At 44.6% G+C, this 18,038-nt stretch overlaps 1 protein-coding gene across 1 annotated transcript in view; it reads right to left on the reverse strand.

Annotated features, from left to right (window-relative positions):
- Positions 1–3,905: 3,905 nt before the first annotated feature.
- The window catches only part of LOC132569775 (tetraspanin-36-like), a 53,299-nt gene continuing 39,166 nt past the window's right edge, over positions 3,906–18,038 (reverse strand). The window contains exons 4-7 of the mRNA XM_060236183.1: positions 16,119–16,214; positions 13,644–13,796; positions 10,191–10,274; positions 3,906–6,702 (exon numbers count right to left, since the gene is read on the reverse strand). Of these exons, the coding sequence (XP_060092166.1) occupies positions 6,619–6,702; positions 10,191–10,274; positions 13,644–13,796; positions 16,119–16,214 (417 nt within the window). The 3' untranslated portion in view covers positions 3,906–6,618. The remainder of the gene's footprint in view (positions 6,703–10,190; positions 10,275–13,643; positions 13,797–16,118; positions 16,215–18,038) is intronic.

The following is an 18,038-nucleotide window of genomic DNA, read 5'->3' on the forward strand; positions in this document are numbered from 1 at the left end:
AGGAAGGCTAGAGGGGCAAGCTGGGCTTCCTCTGATAAAAGCGGACTGGGAAGAAGATCGTTCCGTCCCTATTTCTCGCACCTCTGTGGGGAAACTCAGACAACACTGCATTGTTTTACATTGTTTGTTTACATGGCAGTGTTTTGCATTGGAATCGAAGACGGTCGAAAGCAAAGCCCTATATTACATCTGCATTTTAATCATAATAAAACGACAACTGCGGTTTTGTGCATTTCTGGTTTGTTGTTTTTGAGTAGGAAGGATGGGGTTGGCAATCCCCAGGTGGGTAATTAAACACACAGAACCACAGCTGTGTACAAGATACTTCAAACGCTTACGTTACAACGTTTATTCATGCAACTTTTTACCAACACGCTTGTGTCCTTAGAAGTTTTTTCAGAGTCTTTCAAAGGCCATTTCATTCCAAAAAATCCATTCCTGGATGCCACATTCTGCTGTCCAGCGTACCTCTGAGCGTGAAGCCAGTGAGAGCAGTTGCCTGAGCAAGGGTTCCTAGTATAATAATGCAGCCTGTTGAAGTATAAATGAAACACGGGGGTAGCCGGAATCGTGTAGCTGCACCAGGTGGACAGCGGACTGCTGCCTGAAGGCATTTGATGATACGGTACTTCCTGCGAGTAGGAGCTACACTGGACAGCTGGGGTTGCTACCTTTCATCAAATGTGGCATCCAGGAATGGATTTTTTTGGAATGAAGTGGACTTTGAAAGACTGAAAAAACTTGTAAGGACACAAGAGTGTTGGTAAAAAGTTGTATGAATAAACGTTGTAACATAAGTGTTTGAAATCTATTATACACAACTGTGGTTCTATGTGTTTAATTGTCTGTAAACTGTGGTTTCCTGTCCTATTTGCTTAATCCCCAAGTAGGGGCAGGAGATCCCCCCGTTTGGAGCCCCCCCCTTCAGAATCCAAGTTATACAGAACTTTGTTGGGTGAAGTAATATCAAGTAGATTAATTCCATATATAACAAAATTCTACTATGCATAAAGTACTATGGTATATATAACATTGTAGAACATCTTATTTAGCATTTAAGATAACATCCAGTTCCCCAATCAATCAATCAATCTATAGATAAATAAATAAATATCTTCAAAGGATACATTAACTGGTAATTGGGCTAGAATTTTGACTCTTAAGCTAAGAATAATGCCGTGCTCCATCCCAAGCCAAACAAAAGGGACTATTTACATACAAAGAGAAGGGATAGCATAAGTTAGAAGGAATTATAGTGAGAGAAATTGAAGGTAAGTTGTGTTAATAGGTAAAATGTTTTTAGATTCAGTATATTCCATATACCAAATATGGTGATGAGAGAAAACCATTATGGATTGTGCCAACAGAAGTGATAAAGTTGTCTTCAGATCCACAGGAAGACAAATGGTTACCATAAAAACAACTGCTAAAAATACAGGGCGGCAAGGTGGAACTAAAATCGGCGGAAGAATTGCAGGACAAATTTAATTGGTATCAGTTGCGACAAATTAAAAGCTTGGTGGAGCATGATATTAGAAGAAGATATTGGATTTATATCCCGCCCTCCACTCTGGAGAGTCTCAGAGCGGCTCACAATCTCCTTTACCTTCCTCCCCCACAACAGACACCCTGTGAGGTGGGTGGGGCTGGAGAGGGCTCTCAAGCAGCTGCCCTTTCAAGGACAACCTCTGCCAGAGCTATGGCTGACGCAAGACCATGCTAGCAGGTGCAAGTGGAGGAGTGGGGAATCAAATCCGGTTCTCCCAGATAAGAGTCCACGCACTTAACCACTACACCAAACTGGCTCTCCAAGTACAGGGATAAGACAAGAACAAACAGAAATGGAAAAAATGCTGTTGGGTGAGGATGAAAAATTGATTTCGAGTCCTGCCCCCCCTGGGAAAGTGTACGCGCAATACATCGCCTCTCCTTTCCCGGTGTAGTGAACGCTGCATGGTCACTGTCTGGCTATGCCTGGCAGATGGTCACTGCAATGGCCTCTCCTACATTACTGCATCCGTGGCAACACCTTCTCGCTGGTCCCCCCCGTTTTCACAGAGTTTGCCACGTCATGGTGTGACCGAATGTCCGGCGGTATAACCAGATGGGCAGGCTGGGCTCACCAACCTCACCAGCCAAGAGAAGGAAAACTCTAACATCAAGCCCGGGCAGACAGAGCTCGTTAATGTAACATCTATCACCTGGAGGACTCGCTGCCAGCGTCCTGGCTTACTGGGCCATGGCAGATGACCCCATGGTGAAAGGGTGGAGCCAGTACTGCGCACACTGCGCTTCACCTAAAAATTCCTCTGGGCAGGCCTGAAGGGTATCCACATCCATAAGTTACTATTGAAATGGTCTACAGAAGATGAAGTAGTGAAATCTCAAATGATAAAATGGGCAGTAAATATGAATAAAGAAATACAAATGGAGACATGGGAACACCTATGGAAGAACTCTATGAAAATATCGACGTGCTATAATATAAAAGAGAATTGTTTGAAAATGCTGTATAGGTGGTATATGACACCTAAAAAATTAGCGAAAATGAATAATCAAGTATCAGATAGGTGTTGGAAGTGTAAAAAACATGAAGGTTCCTTCTACCATATGTGGTGGACTTGAGAAAAAGAGAAACAATTTTGGCAAATGATTCAACAAGAGATTTTGAAAATCTTGGATTATAATATCAAGAAAGCACCAGATATCTTTTTGTTTCGATTACAAATGGAAAGTTTTCCGAAGCGAGATAGAACATTGGTGTGGTATTCACTTTCAGCTGCGAGGACATTATATGTGCAAATGTGGAAGCAGGATAAAATACCAGAGAAATGGGACTGTATCTTAAAAATACTACACTGGAGTGAAATGGACAAATTTACTAGAAACTTAAAAGACTAACTTAGGAAAGTTTAAAAATGATTGGGAGAAATTTCAAAAATATATTGAAAAACAATGGAAAGTGAAGAGAGACTTAAGTGATTTTTGTTAACATCAATTGAATTTTTATTGAGAAGCTAAAGCTGCAAATATTGACTTTTTGATTGAATATGTAATTTAGCAAAGGGTTAGATCAAGAGATAAATAGAGGGTTAATTATATAATAATAATTATTACATAGCCTTGGTTCATTTTGTGTTAAGGTAATTGTAATTTTTAGTGAAGATTCTATAATTGTGAATTTTACCTTTATACACAAGTATATTCCAGAAACAAAAGCCATTTTTTCTTCAAAAGATGTGACCTTGGGGTAAATGTCGGACAAGGAAAGTTGTGCTGTGATTTTCTCCATTATTAAAATGTCCAAAGGGAGTGCTGGCCATCACATTTAAAGGGACGCACGCACACCTTTTAAATGCCTTCTCTTCACTGGAAATAACGAAGGATAAGGGCACTTTCTTTTGGGGCTCATAGAATTGGACCCCCTGTTGTGGAGAATTGGAATTGGACCTCCCTGTTGTGGAGGATGATAAAAAGCAGACTGTTGTCGTAGGGGTGCCATAAATCTAGGTAACATTCTGGCCTTTTTAGTTTAAACAGGGGGCATGGTTTATCACCCTCCACTCCAGTGTTTTTCAACAAACACAGATCCCCATTTGTGATTCTTTTAATCTGCTAAAAACATTCCCATGATTCCACACTGCCCACTTATATTAAGAATTTCTGCTTCCATTCCCACTTGTCTGATGAAGTCTGCTTAAGAGCATACGAAAGCTTACATCCTGAATAAAACTTAGTTGGTCTTAAAGGAGCCACTTGTCTACTGCTCTGTTCCATTGCTTCAAACCAACATGGCTGCCTACTGGGAACACTCACATCCCTTTTTTTTGTAGCAGGAACTCCTTTGCATATTAGGCTACACCCCCCCATGTAGCCCTGAAAAAAAAAGTAACAAGACAGCATCATTTAATTAAAATGACTTTTATTGAAGATGAGCCATCTTATTTCCTCTGTTATCCTGTTATTCTTCAAGAAACTAAAGCAGTTATTTTAATTTAAAAAAAATCCAACCCTGTCACTTTATTTTCCTTACATCATCTCGGTGAGTCTCATACGCGCAAAACAGCACAAAAACACATTATACGTTAAATAAAGGCTGACCCCAAGAGGCTCAAAGAAAGCAAAACAAAAATACAGCATGAAAAACACAGCGTTGCCCCTTTGGAACGGTGCCCTTTCAAGCAGCCGTTCAAGCTCTGCTGATTCTTTCAGTGTAATATCTGGAAGCAGAGTTGCCAACAGGCCTGGAGAAAAAAAAAGCAGAGCTTTTTTTGTAGCAGGAACTCCTTTGCATATTAGACCACACCCCCTCTTAGGTAGCCAATCCACCAAGGGCTTACAGGGCTCTTCTTACAGGGCCTACTGTTAAGCTCCAGGAGCGTTGGCTACATCAGGGGGTGTGTCCTAATACGCAAAAGAGCTCCTGCTACAAAAAAAACCCGCTGGACAGGACCTTTTTTCCCCTCCTGGCAGCTGGCAATCTCAAGAATGACCAGGGTTTCTTAGCACTACAGTGCAAAAATAGTATCAGTCGTTTTTGAATGTAATAAACACTGCCTTCTTCCCAGCGGGCAGAATCCAGCACACGCAATTCGGCGCTTTAGTCTAGCAAATCCCACTGTGTACCGGAATGCCTCCCCAGTGGAATCAACCTAGCCAGACACTTTCATTTCCCATGTATGCTCCAGCAGCTTGAAATACAAAGGCCTCATGGAGTGCAAAACACTAACAAGGCAGCGAGCTGTGCTCACGGATCTGTCAGCAGGTAGACAGGGGTGGAATTCTAGCAGGAGCTCCTTTGCACATTAGTCCAACACCCCTGATGTAGCCAATCCTCCCTGGAGCTTACAATAGGCCCTCTAAGCTCTTGGGAGGATTGGCTACATCAGGGGTGTGTGGCCTAATGTGCAAAGGAGCTCCTGCTAGAATTCCACCCCCACATGATTGATCCGTGCTGATGAATGCTCGCTTATCAGTTCAGTCGCCCACACACAGCATGGCAGTGCTGCCTGAAAACAAAAGGGGCCCAGCTTCAGGGTTTGCAAAAGAAAGTACTTCCAAACAACGCAAAAAACTGATCTGTGGAACTCCCCACCACAAGATGCGGTGAAATTTTTAGATGGCTTTAAAAATGAGAGTTTTTTTTTTAAAAAAAATCATAGGGGATGGGTCCATAAAACGCTGTTAGCAAGGTGGCTAAATAGAGCTTCAACGGTCAGAGGGAGCCATAAACCTCTGAATATCAGCTGCTGCGGAGGGGACATGGGAAGGATGCAAACAGACTCTGCGCTTGTGCCCTTCCTGGCCAGGTACTGTACGGAACCAGGACGGGAGGCATTTGGTCTTCAGCAGGATTCTTAAATGGACATTCTCACACCCGTGCACCTAAGCGATGCATACAATACTGTAGACGGTTTTTTGTAGCAGGAACTCCTTTGCATATTAGACCACACTCTCCTGACGTAGCCAATCCTCCAATAGCTTACAGGGCTCTTAGTACCGGGTCTACTGTAAGCCCCAGGAGGATTGGCTACAGCAGAGGGGTGTGGCCTAATATCCAAAAGAGTTCCTGCTACAAAAAAAGCCCTGACTGTAGATATCAGGAAGCTGGTGAATATGGACATTCATGCCGGAACGCTGATAAACGCAGATGAAATTCAAAAACACCTAACAAACTGTCAGAGCAACTGTAAGAGAAAATGCTGAATGTCGCTGGTCATCTGCCATCATCAGCATTAGCTTGCAGGATCTAAGAACCAGGAAGCTACAGTCACAAAATTCATCTGAGATGGTCAGAAGGGGTCAGATTTCAGGGATTTCGCTGTAACAAACAGAAGTTGGCAGGGCTTTTTTTTTTGCAGCAGGAACTCCTTTGCATATTAGGCCACACACCCCTGATGCAGCCAATCCTCCTGGAGCTTACAGCAGGCCCTGTACTGAGAGCCCTGTAAGCTCTTGGTGGATTGGCTACATCAGGGGTGTGTGGCCTAATATGCAGGGGTGGAATTCTAGAACTCCTCTGCATATTAGGCCACACCCCCTGATGTAACCAATCCTCCTGGAGCTTACAGTAGGCCCTGTACTGAGAGCCCTGTAAGCTCTTGGTGGATTGGCTACATCTGGAGGGTGCGGCCTAATATGCAAAGGAGTTCCTGCTACAAAAAAAAAAAAATAAAGCCCTGGAAGTTGGTGGCATTTCACAGTTTCAGGGGAGATACATCCAAAGCATTAGGTGCGTCACAAACCATCTCTTTAAGAATGAAGGAATTTAAAAGAGTCACAAATTAAATATAGGAAGAAGATCCACTCTTTTTTTCCCTGGTGTATTGCTCCATCTGCTGTATCTTCGTAGGAAAGATCATCTCCCGTCATGTTTTGATAAACACTTGAACGTTCTCAAGCCAAATCACCAGGGAATATGTCAATGAAAGCTGCTATTTCAAAATCTTTAATAAGCTTCTAAAAGCTAATGCGATCTTCTTTCTGTTTGAAGAGGCAGATTTCAGCCATTTTTATCAAAGGAAGTAACCCTTTTGTCTGCCTGTGGCACCGTTTTTCCCAAGTCTTGTTTTATCGTGGAGGAGCAGAAAAGGAAGAGTCGCGTGCTCCATCTTCACATCAAGCAAACACCCCTGAATGCAAGCGGTCATAACCGTTATCTCTCCGGCAGGTCAGCACGCAGATGCTCAGCATTCCAAAGAACTAAAACGAGAAAACAGTTAATAATATATATATTTTAAGTTGAGTCTTTGGCACTTGATTTTGTTTACGTCAATGCTCAGAGAGACTCATCGTTCAAAACTTGTGTTTCTCGCCAAACGGTAGAAAAGAGCATGGGCCCAATAGCACCTTAGCAAAATTCGTGACAGGGTACGAGCTTTTGTGAGTGGTGTGATTTCAGGTGCTGAACAACAACAGCAGTTGCAGTTCAGCGGTTGAATGGCTGAACAAGACAATGCATCCTCCTGGACTGAATCGAGACCTAGGTTTTCTGTCTCATTACCAATGTGGATTGTCTACACCTACTACCCCCTCTGCATATCACACTTAATCCAATCACACCTGCTCTTGTCATTCACCTGCTATCATGGTTTCCCTGCTATTATCATTTGACATCTGAAATCACTCCACTCTACAATATATAAGGCCCAGCATGAGATGAATTGACTCGGTCAAGGAAACCATCTGTTTGCAAGACCTGAGCTAGGCTATCGATAGGATGGTTTGGAATACACTGATTCATAGGGCTGCCAGTTTGGTGTTGTGGTTATGTGTGCGGACTCTTATCTGGGAGAACCGGGTTTGGTTCCTCACTCCTCCACTTGAAGCTGGTGGAATGGTCTTGAGTTAGCCATAGCTCTGGCAGAGGTTGTCCTTGAAAGGGCAGCTGCTGGGAGAGCCCTCTCAGCCCCACCCACCTCACAGGGTGGGGGGAGAAGATATAGGAGATTGTGAGCCACTCTGAGACTCTGATTCAGAGAGAAGGGCAGGGTATAAACTTACAGTCTTCTGCTGTAAGTCAGAAATGGCTTGATAGCATATAACACACACAACAGCCATTTATGTCTTCGGGGGATTTTCTACCCGTCAACTATCCTCTGGCTGGTTTTCTGAAAGAATTTTTTCTACCTATCCACCTCTGCCTCATTTCGCGAAAAGACAATTTTAGAAGCAGATCAGTAGCACTGGGGAGCTATTTCTTTGCAGGGCCTGTTCAAGGTATTTGGTCTCCCCATCCAAATATTTTGCTTGGGCACCCCCTCATGGGAGAAAGTGGGGTCCTAGTGACCTGTTATTTCTCTCATATTGTGCTGTCCCCCTAGAGGCCACTTGGGCAGAAACGCAGCTCAATTTCTTTGCCAGTCCATAGACAGAAATATGACTATACTCCAGGGGTGGCCAACGGTAGCTCTTCAGATGTTTTTTTTTGCCTACAACTCCCATCAGCCCCAGCCATCAGCCATGCTGGCTGGGGCTGATGGGAATTGTAGACAAAAAGCATCTGGAGAGCTACCGTTGGCGACCCCTGCATACTCTGCTTTAAGAAGAAGAGATTTATACCCTGCCCTTCACTCAAGAGTCCCAGACCACTTTACAGTCTTCTTTCCTTTCCCCACAATGGGCACCCTGCTATGAGGTAGGTGGGGCTGAGAGAGCTCTGAGACAACCGCTCTTGAGAGAACAGCTCTGAGAGAACTGGGACTGACCCAGCTGCAGGTGGAGGAGTGGAGAATCTAACCTGGTTCTCCCAGGTTAGAGTCCACACTCTTAACCATTACCCCAAACTGAAGTAGTGCTTCAGTTAAATAGCATGGTAAGTAACCCCTAGTCTGGGATAGCCCAGGCTAACCTGATCTCATAAAAACACAAGAGAAGCCATGTTAAATCAGGTCAATGGCCTATCCAGTCCAACACTCTGTGTCACTCAGTTGCTAAACCCAGATGCAATTAGGAGGCCCACCAGTGGGGCCAGAACTCCAGAAGCCCTCCCACTGTTGCCCCCCAAGCATCAAGAATACAGAACATCACTGCCCTAGACAAATGGTTTCACCTATATCGGGGTGGCCAAACTGTGGCTCCGAAGCCACATGTGGCTCCTTCACACATATTGTGTGACTCTTGAAGCCCCCCACCCCCATTCAGCTTGGAGAAGGCATTTGTCTCTTAAATCACTTCTCCAAGCCAAGCCAGCCAGCGGCTTGAAGAATGCATTTAAAGTTAAAGTTGCTTTCTTTCCACCTCTCTCTCCCCTCCCCCATCTACTTCCTTTCCTTCCTTTCTTCCTGTATTGTAGCTCTCAAACATCCGATGTTTAACCTATGTGGCTCTCATGTTAAGCAAATTTGGCCACCCCTGATCTATACCTTGTGGAGAGGGCGGGATAAAAGTCAAATGTAATAAATAAATAAATAAATAAAAGCCACTGATGGACCTCTGCTCCATATCTCATCAAATCTCAGAAGCTAAGCAGGGTCTGCCCTGGTCATTATTTGGAAAGGCGATCACCAAGGAATACCAGAATTGTGTCATAGAGGCAAGCAGTGGCAAACCACCACTGAACTTTTCTTGCCTTGAAAACCCCATGGAACCACTATAAAAGTGATGCCCTTATGGAAAGGAGAAATTGAAAGAGGGACTAGGTGGACACCTAGTGGGGGCAGGAGGTTTTTATTTAACACTAGAAAGGGTACCTGGATAACCAAACATGGCCCAATATTAGCTTATGCCACTTTTAGCTAGAAGAAGGGAGCTTCCCAAGTCAAACTGCTCCGGAAGCAGGGGTGGAATTCTAGCAGGAGCTCCTTTGCATATTACGCCACACACTCCTGACTTAGCCAATCCTCCAAGAGCTTACAAGGCTCTTTTTTATAAGCTCCAGGAGGATTGGCTACATCAGGGGTGTGTGGTCTAATATGCAAAGGAGCGCCTACTAGAATTCCTTACAGGGCTCTTCTCACAGGGCCTGCTGTAAGCTCCAGGAGGATTGGCTATTCAGGGGTGTGTGGCCTAATATGCAAAGGAGGTCCTGCTAGAATTCCTTACAGGGCTCCTCTCACAGGGCCTGGTGTAAGCTCCAGGAGGTTTGGCTACATCAGGGGGGTGCGGCCTAATAGGCAAAGGAGGTCCTGCTAGAATTCCTGACAGGGCTCTTCTCACAGGGCCTGGTGTAAGCTCCAGGAGGATTGGCTGCATCAGGGGTGTGTGGCCTAATATGCAAAGGAGGTCCTGCTAGAATACCTTACAGGGCTCTTCTCATAGGGCCTGCTGTAAGCTCCAGGAGGACTGGCTACATCAGGGGGTGTGTGGCCTAATAGGCAAAGGAGGTCCTGCTAGAATTCCATTCAGGGCTCTTCTCACAGGGCCTGGTGTAAGCTCCAGGAGGATTGGCTGCATCAGGGGTGTGTGGCCTAATATGCAAAGGAGCGCCTGCTAGAATTCCACCCCTGTCTGGAAGCATTAGTGCACCCAGGCTAAAAACTACAAGCTTGTGCATCGTTTCTAAAATGGTGAGGCTAGAAGATATCCAGACAAAAGGCAGATAGCCCCTCGGTTAATCTACACTCACATGGGCAACGACAATGTTTCATTTCCCTCCTGTCCCAGTCGGCTTCTGTCACCAATCCCCCTAGAAAGATAACCAGCACCCAGACAACAACGACCGCCCAAATGTAAACCTTGTGATAAATTACCTTCACGATGGCAAATCCCAAAACCACAAGCATCGCGTAGCTGAGAACACTCTGTATCGCAGATACCATTTTGTCCGCACAGCCCTACAGGGAGACAGAGGGGGAAAAAGGATCAAGATGGGGAGCTGTGGATTTGTCAATTAGAAAAGAGTCAGAGTCCAGCAGTGCCCTTAGAGACTGACAAAATTCGAGGCAGGGTATGAGTTTCTGTTCCCCATCTTATTCTGAACTGTCTTTTCCATACAGAGGTAAGGTACAAACTTCTGCGGAACCACTTAATGTTAGCTGAATCTTTAAATCAGGCCCAAGTCATGCACTTCCTCCTAGGGGACGGGTGTGATCAACTTTCCCTGGATCTTGCTAAGTTTCTATATGTTTCCGACCTTGACAGGAAGAAATTTAACACTGCTTGTATTTGAAAGAAAGTTGCCCTTAGTTAAGTATTGCCTATATCAGATAATTTTATTACTACTTTGATGGTTGTACATAGTTATTATATTGTTATGTGATATTTTAGCTTGGTGTTGTGCTGTTGTTGTACTGTTATCGATGTGTTGTGTTGTTGTTGTTGATTGGCCTAGAGCCGTATTAAACTGACTGACTGACTCACCCAGGATTGTCACTGTTAACAGATTACAGCCCTCATCTGAAAACAAAACCTCTTTTAATAATCCTCACACTAGTTGCGGAGTTGTCATTTTTGAGACATAGTAGGCCGAGGGGGAGACGTTTTCTGAATTGCTCAGGCAAAATAACCTCATCGTAAGCATGCCGAGTTTCCAAAACGTTGTTGCTTTGTTTTCATTAGACACTGGTTATCAGTGAAAAGAGTTAAAGGGTCAGGAGCCTTTCTTCAAGGGATGAAATACCACAGGGCCTAGAGTTGGAAGAGGAAATGCGCAACTGGTGCAGACAGGGAGAAGTAGAGAAGAAAACAGAATAGGGTTGCCAAGTCCAATTCAAGAAATATCTGGGAACTTTGGGGGCGGAGCCAGGAGACATTGGGGGTGGAGCCAGGAGCAAGGTTGCAACAAGCATGACTGAACTTCAAAGTGAGTTCTGGCCATCACATTTAAAGGGACAGCACACCTTTTAAATGCTTTCCCTCTGATGAAGGATAGGGGCATCTTCTTTTGGGGCTTACAGAACTGGACCCCATGGTCCAATCTTTTTGAATCTTGGGGGGTGTTTTGAGGAGAGGCATCAGATGCTATGCTGAAAATCTGGTGCCTCTACCTCAAAAAACAGCGCCCCCCCCCTCCCACCAGCAGAGCAAGGAAGTGAGTGAGTTGTTAGTTCAGAATACACAAATTCCTGGTGTCGGGTTTCTAGTTCCTGTCCTCATTAGGTGAGCAGAATTTCTGCGTTGTATTTAATTTACGAAGTAATAGAGTTGGATTTTGTGGGCCCATTCTCCTAATTAGCATCATTTTTCTCTACTGGCAACCAAAAGGCTTTTGCATAAGCAGAAGTCTCATGTTGGAGCAAAATGCTGTTGTTAGCACAAATTCATGGGCTTCAGCCCCATTTTCCTCCATATCCAGTGATTCCCCCTAAGAAGAGGTGGGATTCTAGCAGGAGCTCCTTTGCATATTAGGCCACACACCCCTGACGTAGCCAATCCTCCAAGAGCTTACAAGGCTCTTCTTTGTAAGCTCCAGGAGGATTGGCTACACCAGAGGGGTGAGGCCTAATATGCAAAGGAGCTCCTGCTAGAATTCCACCCCTGCCCCTAAGTATGCAGAAACCCCAACTGTACTAATGTATAGTCCAATTTTTCTGACTTTGCGATAGGCCCTGAAGGAAGGAAAAAGGAGTGGGCCCCTGAGAACTCACAAGGGAGGGGAAACTCTATTCCTTCACTGCCAGCCCCTACTTCTTCTCCCCTTGGTCTCCCTTCTTCCCCTCAAGGTAGCTGATGGGGCCCGTCAGTTCCCCACATTTGCCAGCTGAAGGGGAAAGCTGGAACAGAAAATGCCAGCGTTGAGAGATCTTGGTGAGTATTTTTTGTGTGTGAGAGAGTTACGATCAGCGTTCCCTCTAAGCTGAGTTAGTGTGAGTTAGCTCACGATTTTTTTTTAGCCTCCAGCTCACACATTTTTGACTTCGTTTAGGAAAAAATAGTCCCAGAGCAAACTAATTTATGATGGAGCTCACAAAGTAGAATTTTTGCTCACAAGACCCCACCACTTAGAGCAGGGGTGGCCAAACTTGCTTACCATAAGCGCCACATAGGATAAATGTCAGATGTTTGAGAGTCGCAATACAGGAAGGAAGGAAGATAGATGGAGAGGAGAGGTAGGAAGAAAGCAACTTTAAATGCATTCTCCAAGCCACTGGCTGACTTGGTTTGGATAAGTGATTTAAAGACACAAATGCCTTCTCCATGCCGGCTGATGGAGCGGTGGGGGCTTCAAGAGCCACACAATATGTGTGAAAGAGCCATGTGTGGCTCCCGAGCCACAGTTTGGCCACCCCTGGCTTAGAGGAAGCATTGGTTATGATGTATATGCTTGTACAGACATTGATTCTGTGGCGTGTCCCTTCCTCTCCAGATTTTTAATAGGTTTTAGATTTTTTCTGCATTTACCTCTTTTCCTCAGTGGCCTATGCATGTGGAATTTTTTTTTCTGATAAACAATTTTATTAGTAACATATGGTAGCAAAACTATATCTACAACTTATAAAAGCTTAAAATAAAAGAAAAAACTTTCTACCCCATATCTTACTTTTCCCCCACCCCTCCCCCCGTTACTTGACCCCCGCCAGTGTTATTTACTTAAAGAAAGTAAATATTAAAGGTACCCTTAACTGTTAAAGAAAAAACCCAAAAAGTTATATTCTTATTTTAAAAACCTTAATCATTATCAAAGATTGTCCAATGTCCTTTTATTTTCCACTCTTTTTCTACGTATCTTCTGAATTTCTTCCACTCCAACTTAAAAAGTTCCAAATCATAGTCTCTTAGTTTTCTTGTTAATTTGTCCATTTCATTCCATGACATAACTTTTGTAATCCAATCCCATTTCTCTGGTATTTTTTCTTGCTTCCACAGCTGCGCATACAATGTCCTAGCAGCTGAGAGCAAGTACCATATTAAAGTTCTGTTTTCTTTTGGAAATTTTTCCATTTGTAATCCCAGCAGAAAAGTCTCTGCCACTTTATTGAATTCATATCCCAAAATCTTAGAAATCTCTTGCTGAATCATTTGCCAAAACATTTTAGCCCTTTCACAAGTCCACCACATATGGTAGAAAGAACCTTCGTGCTTTTTACATTTCCAACACCTATCTGGCATGTGGATTTTTTGATCCACAGACTGGGGGCTAAGCAGGGAATTCAATATATACCCAAGGCATGACAAACTTCATCAAAGAATTCTGCCCCTCTTTGGTTTGCAGTGGCGAGCTTGCTGTTATGAAGATACACTGTCCCCATACGATATGCTCTCACCTCGGTGTTGATATACTGCGGCTCACTCATCCGTCCCGTGCAGTTATGAAATTCAGGCTTGCAGCAGCTCATGGGAACGCTGTGGTTGCTGGTGGTGTTGTACCAGTGGGTGGAGACCCAGTCCGTATAGTTGTTGATTCCACAGCACTGAAGCTTTCAGGAGAGAAGAGGTGGAAGCAAAGAGCAGAGAAATGATAACATTGCTCGAGCAAAGATTTAAAATACGGACCCGCAGGACTATTTTCCAGCAGGAACACACAGGAACGCAGTTCCAGCTGGCTGTCGCCTAGTATGCAACTGAGCTACTGCTGGGCAAAAAAACCCTGCTGATCTGAAATGCTCCAGTTCTCAATTGTCTCCTGAAAATCAGGTTATCCAAGGCTCCTGCCATGCTTATGGGTTCAGACCCAGTTTGGTGTAGCGTGGACACTTAACTGGGAGAACTGGGTTTGATTCCCCACTCCTCCACTTGCACCTGCTGGTGTGACCTTGGGTCAGCCACAAGTTCTCTCAGAGCTGTTCTGCTCAAGAGCAATTCTGTCAGAGCTCTCTCAGTCCCACTTACCTCACAGGGCGTCTGTTGTGAGGAGAGGAAAGGAGATTGTAAGCTGCTCTGAGACTCCTTTGGGTACATAAGAACATAAGCAAAGACATGTCGGATCATAGAATCATAGAGTTGGAAGGGACCTCCAGGGTCTTCTACTCCAATGCCCTGCACAATGCAGGAAATTCACAAATACCTCCCCCTAAATTCACAGGATCCTCATTGCTGTCAGATGGCCATCTAGCCTCTGTTTAAAAACCTCCAAGGAAGGAGAGCCCACCACCTCCTGAGGAAGCCTGTTCCAATGAGGAACCACTCTAATAGTCAGGAAGTTCTTCCTAATGTTGAGCCAGAAACTCTTTTGATGTAATTTCAACCTGTTGGTTCTGGGGCAACAGAAAACAATTCCGCATCATCCTCGATACGACAGCCCTTCAAGTACTTGAAAGTGGTGATCATATCACCTCCTCTCCAGGCTAAACATGCCCAGCTCCTTCAACCTTTCCTCACAGGACTTGGTCTCCAGACCCCTCCCCATCTTCGTCACCCTCCTCTGGACCCATTCCAGCTTGTCTATATCCTTCTTAAAATGTGAACACAGTACTCCAGGTGAGGTCTTACCAGAGCAGAGTAAAGCGATAGCATCACTTCACATGATCTGGACACTATACTTCTGTTGATACAGCCCAAAATTGCATTGTCCCTTTTAGCCACCGCATCACACCTTTGACTCACGTTCAGTGTAGGGACCATCCAGTCCAACACTCTGTGTCACACAGTGGCCAAAAAACCCCCAGGTGCCATCAGGAGGTCCATCAGTGGAGCCAGGACACTAGAAGCCCTCCCACTGTTGCCCCCCAAGCACCAAGAATACAGAGCATCACTGCCCCAGACAGAGAGTTCCATCTGTACTCTGTGGCTAATAGCCACTGATGGACCTCTGCTCCAGATGTTTATCCAATCCCCTCTTGAAGGATAGTGAAGGGTGGGGTATAAATCCGATCTCTTCTTCTCTCCATTCCCTGCACACTCTCAGCAGAGTTGAAAGCTTCCAGAAGCCTTCACACTCCAATCTGAAGTCCAGGTGTGAGCACATGGTCAAAAATTGGGGCTAGCTGCTTCCCCACAAAACCCAGATCCAAAACCAGCACTGAGCCACAGGGTGGGAGTTACAGATAAAGCTACAATGGCTCTATTTTCATAGGTCCCTTTCAGACAGCCTTTGTAATCCATTTAACAGGTTGCTGATAGATGTTTTTTTGTCTCAATTCAGACACAACGAGGGCTTTTGGGGTAGTAGGAACTTCCTTTGCATATTAGTTCCACACACCCCTGATGTAGCCAATCCTCCTGGAGCTTACAGAAGGCCCTGGAGTAAGAGCCCTGTAAGCTCTTGGAGGATTGGCTACATCGGGGTGTGGGGTGGGGGTGTGTGGCCTAATATGCAAAGGAGTTCCTGCTACAAAAAAAGCCCTGGATACAACTATTTTAACAACTGGCTGCTAACAGATTTTATTGACCTGTTCGTGCAATGCCCTTTCTCCCTGCCCTTTTTTGCCACACAATCTTTGTCGCCCTTTCCCCGCCCCCCCCCCCCCAATGTTTGGTGTAGTGGTTAAGAATGGAGAACTCTAATTTGGGAGAACCAGGTTTGATTCCCCACTCCTCCACATGCAGCTGCGTTCCTGCTCAAAAAAAAGCCCTGCATATTGGGGAACCCCAGTTTACAGTACATAATACCCTTGACTGTTTTCAGTTTACTTCGTTTCCTTATTTCCTGTCATTAATTATTAGAAAACAAATATTGGGAGAAAAACTGCAGCCATGACTGTCAGATAAAACAAGCAAATTTCTATTTGCAGAGCTATTTATTTCCTTTATGTACACCCTATCTTTCACAGGCAATTTGGGACAATGCCACGTTCTCCTACCTCTTTCTGTAAATAGTCTATGGCATGAGACTCAGAATTCTTCCCATCATACTGCTGGAAAACATTCTTCAACGGTTCACGGAAATCACTGTCAACCTGTAAGAAAAAAGAATTTCTGTTTTATGAATCCGTCTCCAAATTGAACATCTTATTTCTCAGAAAAATTAAGCCTCCAGCATAGAAGGCACACACAGTTCTCTTGTTCTCCTCTGCATTCTGACACCCCCTTTCAACTCTAAGAAAGATCATATCTGGGGCTCACAGAACCAACACAGAGGAACACTGAGCTGGTTGGGGGGTGGGGCTGGAGAGAGGAAGAAAAAGAGCATGAAGAACCAACACAGAGGAAAACCCAGTGAATTCAATCCTTCACCCCTGTTTACACCAGCCTCTCCAACAGCACAGCTATTTCTCCATGAAGCTCTAGATACCCCCATAAATGATCTTCCTGGGGTTCAGAATGGGCTGCTAAAATTGAGAGAAGCCAGGAAAAACTGTGTTCCATGTGAAGGTTGCCAATCTCCAGGTGAGATTGCAACCAAATAAAACAAACCACACATATATACACCCTTGTCCAGAAAAGAGCTCCAACGGACCGCTAGCAGAGTAAACCCTGTTTCAGATTGCCAGGTCCTTCCTCCAAGGAGCGTTGTGCAAAATTTGCAGTGTATGTGTAGAAAATATTCACGCAATTAACTTGCTGACCAGATGGAGGCAGCAGCATTCCAAGAACTGAACATTGTGAATATTTTCTAAACTGACCTCCTGCAGTAATAGACCTAGGGAACGCCGGATGGTTAAATCATGGCCAATGAAATCATGAGGTTTAATGTTATTTCACATTGATGGGTACAAAAGATGGGTATGTTATTGCACATTGATGGGTACAAAAGATCCATTGCCCAGAGAGGGATCGAAACCAAGTCTCTGCAGCAATAGACCTGGATGATGCTGGCACCATCACCCCTGTGTTTCTCTGGCAATCAGGCATTCTTCTTTCTTGGGCTTATGCGAGGGAGATTCTTGGGTGACCTGGCTGGAGAACCAGCCGTGCACACAAACGAGAGATCTTAAGGACAGGATCACAGAATCATAGAGTTGGAAGGGACCTCCAGGGTCATCTAGTCCAACCCTCTGTACAATGCAGAAAACTCACAATACAATCCCCTAAATTCACAGGATCCTCATTGCTGTCAGATGGCCATCTAGCCTCTGTTTAAAAACCTCCAAGGAAGGAGAGCCCACCACCTCCCGAGGAAGCCTGTTCCACTGAAGAACCGCTCTAACAGTCAGGAAGTTCTTCCTAATGTTGAGCCAAAAACTCTTTTAAGTTCAACCCGTTGGTTCTAGTCCTACCTTCTGGGGCCACAGAAAACAATTCCACACCATCCTCTAGATCAGGGGTGGCCAACGGTAGGTCTCCAGATGTTTTTTGCCTGCAACTCCCATCAGCCCCAGCCATTGGCCATGTTGGCTGGGGCTGATGAGAGTTGTAGGCAAAAAACATCTGGAGACCTACCGTTGGCCACCCCTGCTCTAGATGACAGCCCATCAAGTACTGGAAGATGGTGATCATATCACCTCTCAGCCGTCTCCTCTCCAGGCTAAATATGCCCAGCTCCTTCAACCTTTCCTCATAGGACTTGGTCTCCAAGCTGGATGACACAAGTTGGATGCCAATTCCACACTAGACCTTTAACCCTGGTTCAGCCCTGTCCCCAAACTGACATTCTACACTAGAATCATGGAATCATAGAAACCAACTCTATGAGTTTATGATTCTATTTTTTTTGGAAGTTATTTCTATTTATTTCTATTTTATTAGTTTGAAAGATTTAACACAAAACATAATACAGTTTACAAATACGTGTCTATAAATAAAACATAGAATGAAGGTGGTTTATACAGAATTTGACATTT

This window comes from Heteronotia binoei, chromosome 4 (genome assembly GCF_032191835.1).
Source record: "Heteronotia binoei isolate CCM8104 ecotype False Entrance Well chromosome 4, APGP_CSIRO_Hbin_v1, whole genome shotgun sequence".
In the NCBI taxonomy this organism is placed as follows: Eukaryota; Metazoa; Chordata; class Lepidosauria; order Squamata; family Gekkonidae; genus Heteronotia; species Heteronotia binoei.